Source organism: Xenopus laevis, chromosome 1L (assembly GCF_017654675.1).
Source record: "Xenopus laevis strain J_2021 chromosome 1L, Xenopus_laevis_v10.1, whole genome shotgun sequence".
NCBI classification, from domain to species: Eukaryota; Metazoa; Chordata; class Amphibia; order Anura; family Pipidae; genus Xenopus; species Xenopus laevis.
The window spans coordinates 114,197,480-114,210,575 of NC_054371.1; the positions used below are offsets into that span (position 1 = coordinate 114,197,480).

General features: G+C 36.4%; 1 protein-coding gene across 2 annotated transcripts in view; it reads right to left on the bottom strand.

Annotated features, from left to right (window-relative positions):
- Positions 1-13,096, bottom strand: part of pram1.L (PML-RARA regulated adaptor molecule 1 L homeolog) — a 49,574-nt gene that overhangs the window by 31,010 nt on the left and 5,468 nt on the right. For both annotated transcript variants that reach the window (XM_041562255.1, XM_041562257.1), the window contains exons 2-3: positions 8,714-9,302; positions 8,043-8,136 (exon numbers count right to left, since the gene is read on the bottom strand). In XM_041562255.1, coding sequence (XP_041418189.1) covers positions 8,043-8,136; positions 8,714-9,302 — 683 coding nt within the window. The remainder of the gene's footprint in view (positions 1-8,042; positions 8,137-8,713; positions 9,303-13,096) is intronic.

A 13,096-nucleotide genomic window follows, 5' to 3' on the forward strand; every position in this document is an offset into this window, starting at 1 on the left:
CCAGGTACAGATTTGGGGGCCATATGTTTGCTGTTGCTGCTGGGCTGGGCACTGACACAGGTACATAAATACTTGGGGCAATATGATGTGATCAGATTTATTTTTGGCTGCTGCTGACACAGGTAAAGATTGGGGGCAATATGATGGCTGCTGGAGGGCTGTATGATGGATGGTTGCTGAGCTTGCTGGTACAGATATGGGGGGGCAGTATAATGGATGGCTACTGGCACAGGTACAGGATGGGGGGCTGTATTATGGATGGCTGTTGGGCTTGCCGGTACAGGTAAAGGGGGCAGTAATATAAATGAAAAAGTGTACATTTTCTTGCTCTCTTTATTTAAAAACCATCATGGTAAGGAGGGAAATGGTAATGCAGGACAGGGGTGCACTGATTAAAGCTTTTGCCTAGAGTGCCAAACTACCTATGGCAAACACAGGGTGCAAAGAGCAGGACAAGTATGACACACACATAGGGAAGGCAGAACAGAGTAGGAGACAGGAAAAATAAGATGTGAACAGTTGAACAATGTGGGCAGTTTCAGTCTGGGTCTCAGGTGTGAACAGTACAGGCCTTTAGGATATAAACAATAGAGGTGTCACAAGTGTGAACAATGCAGAGGGATCACAGGTATGAACAATACAGGGGATTAGTCTGCATTTGATGTTAAAACAATGCAGGGGCCAGTTAATCTCTGTAGTGATACCTTTTAAAGTTTACATATGGTAAGAAAACACAGCAGGCAGACTTTGATGTGGAGGGCCACATAAAGGGGGGTCAGTTGGACAGCCCTGATCTAAAGGATCACAGCCATTGTTGATTATATGCCTTTCTCCTGGTAACATTACAAATTAAATTCTTAAAGTTATGTACGGTGCCTTTAAACTACAGTCACATGAAAAAATTACCTCTGAATGTGATATTGGTTCTAGAAGATTTTTTCATATTTAGGGAGCATGGCTTCTTCTAAATCCCTAGATATAAATTTCTGTCTCTACTATTGTATATAGCACTGCTGATTATAATTTCTATAGGTGGCATCTGTCCGTGAACTGAATCAGAAGAGACGGTCATGCAGCAACACAACGATCCTAAACGCACAAGTCGTCCAAATAATGTTTAAAGGAAAAAAAAGTGAATGTTCTAGAATGGCCAAGTCAAAGTCCTCACCTTAATCCAATTGAAATATTGTGGCAAGGACCTAAAGTGAGCAGTTCATGTGAGGAAACCCAACCAACATCCGACTTTTTCTGTATAGAGCAGAAGTGCCCATACTTTACTAATGTGAGGCCTACTTTTAGTGGTGTTTTCCCATTATGATCTACATCCATAAAAGCATTGTTAGCATTCTGTTCCATGGAAAATATTACTTAAATACTGATTTATGGGAAAATATATATTGTTATATTTAATAAGCAACTATTTCTTATGTAACCTTAACATATTAAATATGTGAATGAAAATCGTGAAATATGCGGGTGATTTAGACAAGCTGATTGTTGACAGTGTCTTGAGATCTACTGATCACCAGCTAAAGGTCTACTGGTAGATCCCAATCTACCTTTTAAGCACCCCTGATATAGAGGAATGAGTTAAAATTCCACAAAGCCGATGTGCAAGACTGATCAGCAAACGTGTAGTTGCAATTATTGCTGCACAAGGAGGTCTTCGTTTACATTTGCCACATGCAGATATTATATTGCATACAGTTTTTTTCAATAGATACATGACCAAATATAATAAGTTTTGTTTAATTTGTTTAACTAGCAGTTCTTCACCTACTTTTAGGACTTGTTTGAAAATCAGATGATGTTTTAGGTCACATTCATATAAAAATATAGGATTTTAAAGGGTTTACAAACGTTCAAGCACAACTGTATATAAAATGTTTTTCTTTTAACACACAACTTAAAGGAGAACTAAAGCTTAGCTAAGGAAGTAGGCTAGAAATGTTATGTTTTGGGCTTCTGTACCAGCCCAAGGCAACCACAGCCCTTTAGTAGGCTTCTAAAAGTCTCCAGTAGCTCCCCATCTTCTTTTCTGCTGATTCACTGCACATGCTCTGTGCTGCTGTCACTTACTGAGCTTAGGGACCCACTCACAATAGTGCACGTAGAATATAAATGTCATAATATCAGGCTGAATAGTAATTAATACAAATGATTACTGCCTGACAGCTCAGAGACCAGTGCAACTAGCATGATAATTTAATAATCAGCCCTGTTGCATCATCTTGATAATTTGATAATTTGCATTGACCCTTAAGCTCAGCTTCTCAACAGCTTCTCAACAGCTGCTCAGAGCCCACTGAGCATATGAGTGTCACAGACACTTTCCAAGTTGGTGACCCCCTGTGACAAGTGTGAAGTCCTGGATCATTGCTGCTATTGAGTAACTAAAACTTTAGACTGCTGCAATAATTTCATTATATAAAATATGGCATTTTAGTCATATTCATTTTTAGGGTTAAGTTCTCCTTTAAACAGCACCAACAGTAAAATAATATAAACTGTAGTCTGGTTCCTGGACTTTGCCAATAAAATAGTTTCCTACAAATCATCTCTGAGACTTGACATTACAGTTAATCAAAAACCATAAATTTAACAACCTGTTCGTAAATAATATTTTAATTAAATAAAGGAAGTTGGCTTTCCAATATTCATTTATGGAAAAGGAAGCTTATGATAATGTTCATATCAGCAAAATGTTATATGACTTCCAAGGTCAGAATACTTTTATATCTCATGTATTTGTTTTACCATTTTTTATCTCATATTGACACAAGCATCTATAGTAGCCTTCTGTCACAAAATATAGAGTGTAAACAAAAGTTATACAGCAAAGAATAATAAAACCCCAAATTAATTAAAGGAATATTAACACTCACCAGTTGTAGCATTTGTCTCATAACAAAAAAATATTACTTTATTGTGCAGTTTTTATTTAAATGCACACTAAATATTGCATTCTGTGCATTCTGCTCTTTACAGACTATATCTCGCCAAACAAGTGAAACTTCAGGTGTATGGCCAGCTTTAACAGAATTTTAGATCTGTGATGAATTTAAAAATATACATATATTTTTAAAATTAATGGCATAACCCTGAGTGATTTTATGTCAAGAGGCCAATATTTTAATTTGTTTAGAGGTGCCAGCATAATTTTATTTATATAGTTGGCAGTATTTTTTAAAATGAGTTACTTCAGCAAATGTATAGGCTATATATAAATTCACTAGGTCAGTATGGATGTAACATATTTGTAATGTTGATTTTGTCTTCATCCCTTTAAGATTTAATTTAGCCATTACATTCATCCAAACTGTAGAGAATAGGCAAGACACACACATACAACTACTTAACATTTGCTTGGGAACCTAACTTGCTGGATTTTACTTAAAGCACCTTGCTATTTGCTGAAAAGCTATAGCTTGGTCAGTAGGACTTGTGGTTTATAGTAGGTGGATTGTCACAGAAACCATAAACCACAAACCATTAATAATATGACTTCTGAATCATTGCCAAAACTGGTAATGTCTTATGAAGTCACTGGATTGTGCACCCCTCCTCCATTACCTACTGCTGCCAAATAAAGCAGTTCATTAAAACACTTGCTCCTCAAGTTCAGAATTTTCAGGCTGTATGAGAATTACTGTTCTTCTGCTTCTTTTTTTATTTTTTTTTATAGTTTTTATAAATTCCAAGTAAGATTTCTCAAATGTTTGCAGCAATGGGGAATATTAACCAGTATGGTGTATTTTTTAATTTGCTTGCAAAGTAACTATACATTATTCTAAGACTGATATTCTACTCAGTATCTGAGCCTCAAAGGAGCTGTGGTAAAGTCAAATGTTTACTGCTTACAACCCCTGTTGGAATAAATAAGGAATGTCACAGAAAACTACAGGAGTGATATTCTGTAAGTGTGTAGAATATCATATTGAATTTTTGGTCACATGTTAGAGAAACATTCATTCAGTATTACATGATTTTAGCACATATTGTTCCACATATATAACGCAGTAACTGACAGCAAACAAAAAGATGTTTGCTTTTAAAAAGGTGACCAGTAAAAGTTGCTATAGGATATTACACCAGTAGTAAACATTGCACCTTCTTATTACCTACAGATTACCTACAGATATTAAGCTGCAGTATCCATCTTTATAAGCATGTGTCTGATATAAGTGTCAACACAGCATCATTAAAGGATATCTAAACCCCCTTAAGGTAAAAGTCCCCACTGGCCCCCTCCGCTGGCCCCCCTCCCTGCCTCCCCCCTGCACAGTGTTACCCCTGAATTGTGTCCCCTCTAGAAATACTGACCACGCATGCAGAGTCAGTGCAGCCAAGCTCATGAACGTCATTTTCATTGCTTTGGTGAGTGCCATATTGGCGCACGCACAGTTGGAGCAATCTTCCAAAGGGAAGGAACAAGCTTTGAAGAATACCAAAGTGCCAGAAGATGGCGCCCGTGAGCTCTGTGCACTGACTTTGCATGTGCAGTCAGTATTTCTAGATTCAATTCAGGGGTAAGACTGTGCAGGGGGGCAGGAAGGGGGCCAGCGGAGGGGGCCAGTGGGGACTTTTGCCTAAAAAGGGGTTTAGTTCTCCTTTAAAGGGTTTATTCCCCATTCAAACACATTTTTGTGTTGTTTTCAGATCACCAGAAATAAAGACTTTTTTTTTCAATTGCTTTCCAGTTTTAATTCCTTATAGTTTTTCCAAAATGTATGGTTTAAAGTTTAATGTTCCTGTCTCTGGTGTTTCAGTCCGGCAGCTCAGTAATCCAGGTGCAGATTCTGAACTGCTATATTTTTCAGCAGCATCTGTGAAATATTAGCAACTATTGTATCAATTACAACAGCCGCCTTTAAAGGGCATGTAAAGGCAAAAAAATAAAATCCCATTTTTACTTTCTTCAATGAAAAAGAAACTTATCTCCAATATACTTTAATTAAAAAAATGTGTACCATTTTTATAAGAAACCTGACTGTATGTTGTGAAATTCCCCCTTCATTTACTGCTGTGGATAGGAATTGTCAGACGGTCCCTAACTGCTCTGCAGGGACACAATCATACTTATGAACAGCAGGGGGAGCCCCCGCCTTACTTCCCAGCCATGCAGAACTCAAGCAGCTTTGTTTGTTTCTCTGTAGAGCAGTCGGCGACTGTGTAGAGATTTGTATTGGATTTTATTTTTGCCTTTACATCCCCTTTACTGTTTCCAACTCCAGCTGCAGGGACAAAGATCATGGAGCCAGATTTAAACAGATAACCTGGGATTCTATTTGGAGGATTATTTTGCTGCAGACACTGGTTCTGCAGAGTTGTAGAACGTTTATATTAAACAATACAAAAACTGTAAAATCCACATTAGATTACATGACAACACAGGGCCCAGTGCAGTCTGCCTATTCTGATTATTAATCAGTCTTGCTATATCGGCTTCTGCCACATATAATTTGACTTGTGCAGTTTTGATCATTTATGACGATCCCTAAGCAGCCCAGACCCCACTGAGCATGTGCACAATCTTGGTCTTGCAAAGATGTTTAACAAAGTTACAAGATGGCGTCCCCCTGTGGCCAACTTTGAAAGCATAAATCATTTGTTTGATTAGGCTTGTGATGCAGTAAGTTCATGCTTATTTTTAGTATACAAAATACAGCATTTCTAGCCTTATTCTATTTTAGACTTTACTTCCCCTTTAATGAAACTCAGGAATTCTTCGCAGCAGGGAAAAAGATAAGAAATGCATCAGCTAAATTTAGAACAATTACAGCATCAGCGACCCCCCCCGAACTACTTTAGAAAAAAAATTAAACTTTAAACTTCAATATTAGAAAAACAGTCACAAATAAAATATAGAAAGGAGTTGAAAAAGTCGTTATATCTGGTGAACTATCTGAAAATAACTGAACTGAAAAAAGTGTTTGAAGGTGAACAACCCATTTAAATGTAATGTTTGCTAGCTTGCAGCTTCGAAGTATATCTGAAGCCAAGATTTTTTTTTTCAGTATCCCAAAGCTATATTCTCTCTTTCTTAAAGGGGTTGTTCACTTTTAGTATGTTACAGAATGGCTAATTCTAAGCAACTTTTCAATTGGCCTTCATTTTTTATTTTTTATAGTTTTTGAATAATTTGCCTTCTTCTTCTAACTCTTTTCAGATTTCATATGGGGGGGTCACTGACCCTATCTAAAAAACAAATGCTCTGTAAGGCTACAGATGTATTGTTATTACTACTTTTTATTACTCATATTTCTATTAAGGCCTCTCATATTCATATTCCAGTCTCTTATTCAAATCAGTGTATGGTTGCTAGGGTAATTTGGACCCTCAGCGACCAGAATGGTGAAATGGCAAACTGGAGAGCAGCTGAATAAAAAGCTAAATAACTAGAAAACCACTAATAATAAAAAATGAAAACCAATAGAAAATAACCTCAGAGTATCACTCTGTACACCATACTTAAAGTTCATTTAAAGGTGAACAACCCCTTAAACTATAATGCTAGGGCCACACAGGCAGGAGAGCCTCCTCTCTCTTCAACATTTCGAAGTGTTGAATCGGAAGCAATGCAAACAGATTTCAGCTAGCTGATTTCATCCCCCATGTGGCTGTAGCCTAACATCCCATCCCAAACTCTTAAAAATGTAACATTTGCATAGTACAAATTAATTATTTAGACTGTAAGCTCTACAGGTCAGGAACCTTCCTTCTACTGTGTCTCTTACCACTTGGCATGTCCATTTATTAAAGGTCGAATTTTAGTGGTATTAGAGCTTTTTTAAGGCATGAATAAACGTTATTTCTGTAAAACTATAAATGTTGTCAAGTGTATAAAAAGAAGTGAATATAAAAAGTATGAATGGAAAAAAAAATGCTGACCTATGTGCTGAAAAATATGAAAACCTTAAAAACCTCTAAAACTGAATGGCAAAAAAAAGGTCCAAGGATTAGTGCAGCTCTCAGTGAGTTATACAGTTACAGTATAGGACCTCAATGATTTGTAAAAAAAAAAAAAAGGAATTTGAATGTTAGTAAATAGGACCCTAAGTCTCTGTATATGTGTTACTCAGGGCCGGAACTAGGGGTAGGCAGAAGAGGCACCTGCCTAGGGCGCAATGAAAGGGGGGCGCTGGGCAGGTACCTGTCTTCTGCCTACCCCTAGTCCATGTTCGCGCTCCCTCTCCATTCCCTTCCAGCTCTCTCCCCCTCCCCTCCCCTCCGGCTTTTTCCCCTCTCATCTGGTGATATCTCCCCTGCCCTCCCTCCTCCCTCTCCCTTGCCGAGCTTACCTCTTCGGTTTTTCCCCTCCCCTCCGTCAATCTGCGCATGTGTGCGCACGCTGGATGGGGGGGTGCGTGCACGTAGAGGAGCGTGCACACGCACACAAGCACAGAGGGGAGCTCAGGGCGCCCAGTCGGCTTGGCCCGGCACTGGTGTTACTTATTTAAATGATTATCCCCCTGATTCTACTTTTCTATAATGTAAAATTCTACAGCTCTGCATATCCTAGAAGTGCTATATAAAAGTTAAACATATACAATAAAGAAATAAATACAATTGTTGGAAAAAGATATCTGCAGATATCTTTTTTCGAGGGAAAGCTCAATTGTTTTTCTTTTTCATTCAATTTGTATTTATTCTAATTAAGTAGTAAGATGTTACAATTGTAGAAGAATTAATTGGTGTCTCCATGTAGGTAACATATGAGATTACATATGTCATAGCTGTTATTAATGTTACAGCGTTAATTACACATAAAACCAGCTTTAAATATGTGTATATGTAAGTTTGTGCATCCTATTAAATGAAAAGAATGTAAGAATGACTGATTGATGAAAACCCAGAAGACCAGAGTTTCATTCAATAGTGAAAGAATAAAGTAAATCTATTTGCTATAGGCAAGTGATCTGGGGCAAATCTGTTATTGCTGTGATGAATCAGTATTATTAGAAAGGTTAATCTAAATAAGGATTTTTAAGCATGCTGAAATGTAAAGTATATACAGCTCTACATATACATTTGCTACTCACCTTACTGATTTTCGAATGCTGTGTGATGGAGAGCGGGTAGCAAGATTGGGCTGAGAATGTGATGCAAAAATCTTAGGAGACTCTCTTCTAATATCTAAGAGACAGTGAAAAATATAAAAGGTATTACATATCAGCTGTGTAGGCAATGGGATCAGACTCCCTAATTTATATGACATTTTGATATTTATGATATTTTTCACCATGACTTTATTTCTGGATTGTAGATAATAGTCCATCAAAATTATTTTGTGTTCTGCTATGAAATGTAAATGAAGCTGTAACACATTTTAGAGGGGATTGTGAACCAGAAACCAAGGGGTACCTTTCAGTATGGACATTAGAGCAATGTAATGAAATTAGAAATGTATCAGCCCATGCAAACATGAGGTTGCTTTGTAAATGAGCCCTTGTATCTCTGTTATAATTACCAAACTGAAAACCGACTTTTCTTGAATTCCAGGTGTTGTATAAAAACTTAAAAGCTCTCTAGGTTCTATATAAGTATTATTTTATTGATCAAGAAAGATCAAGCTTGGGTTTGAAAACACAAGAAAAAAGAGATAAGTAAAGGAAGCACAGGTAAATCATCAAATCTCTACAGTATGTTATAGCCACCAAGTAGGATGTGAAATATAATTTTGCATTCCAAAATTTGTATAAATGATAATTACCTGTATTACTTCTCATAACTACATAGTCCCCAAAATCCTCAAAATCCTCAAATTTTCTGAATTTATCCAAGTTTACATAAGGTGGACGTGCAGGTTTGTTTGGTTTTGGTCCAATCACAGCTTTACTTGGCAAGAGTTTTAATTTGGGAAAATTATCAGACTTGTCCTTTGTAAATGTATTAAATTTTGGTGGGGGTTTGATAGACATGTCCACAAATGGTTTGGCAACAGGTTTTGGTAACAATGGTTTTATTGGTAATGTCGGCTTAGCGTTAGTATTGTTTTGAAAGTTATTTTCCTGTGTTCCAATCTGAACTTTTGAGTTGCTTCTGTTTGTAAAACTTTGATGCGAAAGTACATTATTCCCTGTAGTTTTAAATCGATTTTGGCTGGAGAATGAAGGAAATTCTGGAGAAGATGTTGCTTTGGGTAGAGGTCTTTGAAAAAATGGGTTAGTAGTTGTCCCAGCATTTGGTTTAATGGGTATAGTTGGTTTGGCTTTAGTGGAAGGTGAATGAAGTTTGATTTTATTGTCTTCTACATCTTTTTGAAATCTTGATCGCAGACTTTTAAAGTCTTCGGTTTCTGCCTGTAATGATGGAAACAGTAAAGAAATAGTCAGAAAATATGATATTAAAAGCACCTGTTTATCTTGTTTTAGAGCCTTTAAGCAGAAATCTTACATTGTCATCTCTGAAAGTGTGTTGGGCAGAAATGTTCTACTTTAATTCTTTAAGTTTCAGCTGATTATCCACAAATGTGCACACTGCCATTTTGTAGCACAGCATTTTTAAACCGCCACCACTAAAATAATTGCAATGCAATATACGTCCCAACAACTTATATTTTGGAAAATAGACATCCCACTGAATTCTAAACATTGCAGCATAGCAAATTACAAATATAGTAATTGTTTTAGCAACTTTTTGCCAAATATTACATATTTCCATATATCACATATTAGCAAGAGTTAACTGTACAGCACTATTACTCCCACATATACTTACTGTATATGTTACTTCTGAGTAGTGATGGGCAAATAAATTCGCCTGGCACGAATTTGAGACGAATTTCCGTGTTTCGCCACAGGCAAATAAATTCAAGAATCTCCTGTGAATCTCCTGGCGTCAATTTCCGGTTTTCGCGATTTTTTTTTCGTGAATATTTCTAATTTCACAATTTTTTTGTGAAAACGTTGTAATTTCACAATTTTTTTGTGAAAACGTTTGAATTTCATGACTTTTTTGTGAAAACTCTCAAATTTCACAATTTTTTTGTGAACATCCCGATTTCACAATTTTTCGGGAGAAATTTGCCCATCACTACTTCTAATTAAACTGACATGCAAATGCGGACATATATTTGACTTGTAGAGACCCCAAAATATAAATACTGCACACCATGTTTCATGGAAGAAATTCCTGCCCCTGCAAACAAGACTTTGGAATTGCAGGTGTATGCTGCTGTTTGACTTATGATGGAAAATTAAAGCAACCCTGGAACTCCTGGTGGCAAGTCATAATTAATTAATTTATTAGCTACAGATAAAATACAGAGGAACTGAACACTCAAATCTTATTGATATTAAAAAAAGTAAAAAATATATCCAAACTCCTAGGGGGTATTCATAAGGGTTAACAAAAATAAAAAGTGTCAGGAACTGTTAACTAAACTACTTAGTCCAAAAATGTGGCATTAACCTATAAAGGGAAATATAGCAGCACTACATGATACTAAACTCACTCAGCTATGTGCTTGGCATACTTAAGTGAATAAAGTAGAAATAGCTTAAGTATAACTTTATTATAAAACCAATGTCAGGTAGTAGACATGCACGGAAACAGTTCTGCATTTTGAGACCGTCTGTGGTATGTTTAAACGTAAAAACATGACCTAATTAATGCAACACATTCAGCCCCTTTAGCACAAGAACATTTACTTCCTCAAAAAGAAAAAAAACGTTCAGTGACACATTACTTAACCAAGCCTTGAAGGACCTACTTCCCTCATACCCCTTCACCCTTGAAAAAAAAAATTTAAACCAGTTATTGCCAAAGATCAGAATGCATGCCATTTCGCAACTCATCCAAGTGTATGTCTGGTGAAAGTTCGCCACTTCATCATATTACAAGAATTGATGTCTAATGTAATATGCTAAGCTTTTTAACCCAATGTATTTTAGACAGATGAATGAGTGTGGCCTCATAAAATAATCCCTTCAGCGTTGATCTACGAAAATGATGAGTGACTTGATCTGCCACCATACCAGGAATTTAGACAGCATGAGCCCACTCTTCCTGAACGAAATGTCTAAAGCTCTCAGCCAGCCACCTAATACTCGCCAAAAATCTAGCAGTGGATCTGAGGAGGTGTAAGTCCTTTCTAATCCACAAACTTCTGATCTTTCTGAATAGTATCAATGCATGCTAAATATTGTGCCCAAGATAGTTCTATGGTCTCCTTTATTTAAAAACAAGAAGTTTGGCTGTTGATTCTTATTCTTTATAGAACATTGTTTGATGTTATTAAATGAATTTACTTCTATTTTGTTTAATAAAATGCCACTTCAATACATACATAATTCTTGAAATACATACCACTTTTTATGGCCCCTTAACAAAGAATACTGCATAACAAGTAGCCAAACTATCAGAAGAAGAAAGGGTATGTTTGTTCAGCATCATCTACAGTCAGGGCCACTTTAATAAACCTGAGGGTCAAGTGCAAAATTCTTATTTGTGGGTACCTTAAAATTGTGGCCCTCATGCAGGTGAACTTGAGTGTAATAAGGAATATAATACTTTTTCCCTTGTGTGCCCTCATTTTGTGATTGCAGAACTAACCTAACTTTCTAACCAACCTATTCAAACATTTCTAGGTAGTGCCAAAGAGGTCTTTGTATATTTAACTATAGGGAACTGGGAATAACCTGACTAACTGGAACATCCAAAGTTTCTTTCAGAATCTATACTGTTTTTGGCACTTTCTTTTTCATTATTATTAATATTATAAATTAATCTGTAGCATCTCCTTTTTCAGACCCACCTTTGATTTTGATTAAGGGAAGAGGACAATCCTTCATAAAGAATAACATTTCCATTGCTATGGAATGTAGCAATGCCATTGGTCAGATAGGAAAGTGGCTTTTAACTCTGGATCAGTGTTTTGTCAACAAAAATGTAGTTATTGACCTTTTTCGGGATGAGAGCATGGTCCCTGAAAGTTGTGTTGCATTTACTGCTCAAATGAATGCTATTTGCTAACTGCAAACAGGCCCCAAGCTATGTAGGGCCACTACATACAAGTGTATGATGTTTCTTGCCCAAAAATGATCAGCTGCTCTCCCCATGGATGACCAAATGGTACATTTTGTTGCATTCAATCATACTGTGTTTCAGAGTGCATAATGAACAAACAACAAACAAAATAAAGTCATGAACAGGCAAACTATTTTTATATTGGATATATTTCATCGGAACCACCCATACCGTTCTTCAGTTTTGCATCTCTGAGTGCTAAGAATGAATCAACACTACCTAGCGTTAGGGTGCTGTCTGTGTGTTTCCTGTTTATATTTTGTGACATGGCTGTGCTTCTGTATATACATATACTATATAGTACTAAAGGTCTACCAGACTTGAATGGCCAACTCAACTCTCAACCAGGGAGAGAAAGCAACAAGAGAGCTCCTCATATTGTGCTCATTGCTGGAAAATAGCAAAGCAGAACCTCACCTTTGTTAAAAAAATTTTTTCTAAACATTCCATTTTTTTTATTACAAGACTCTTTTAGGGATACCTGTTCCTAGTTTTTACATGAGGCAATTCATACAATATGCCATTTTTATGTGTTAATGTTGTGTTAATGTTGCAATAGATAATCCACAATACATAAAGGAACTATTCTGCACTCAAAATTATCATTCTGCAAATCACTCTGGACACACAATACACCAAATCGGTTACTTTTATACTCTGAGTTTATCTCTCAGAATATGCTTGATATAATTGTATGAAACAACAAACGGCAGACACTGGCTGTCTGGCTGTTGATTTGCCCTTTATTCCCTTCTTTGTTTTTCTCTTTTTTTTTTGTATTTTAATTCAAACATGTTTTTTTTTGTTTTCATTTGTTTTTTTTGTTACATGCTTGAAAATGTATAAATATATATATATATTTTTTTAAATGATCATACTGCAGAAATGATCAGATCCACCTGCCAACGATGAACTGTGTAGACAGCAGGGATAATTTCCTCCATCTGCATAAACAGTGTTTTGTATAAATGATCAAGTACTTGTTAGAACTGGTTTGGGGCATGTTTGTTGGCTTCTCTCAGACTTTCACTCATGTTGCCTTGCTAAGGAATTTGTACTGCTGCCT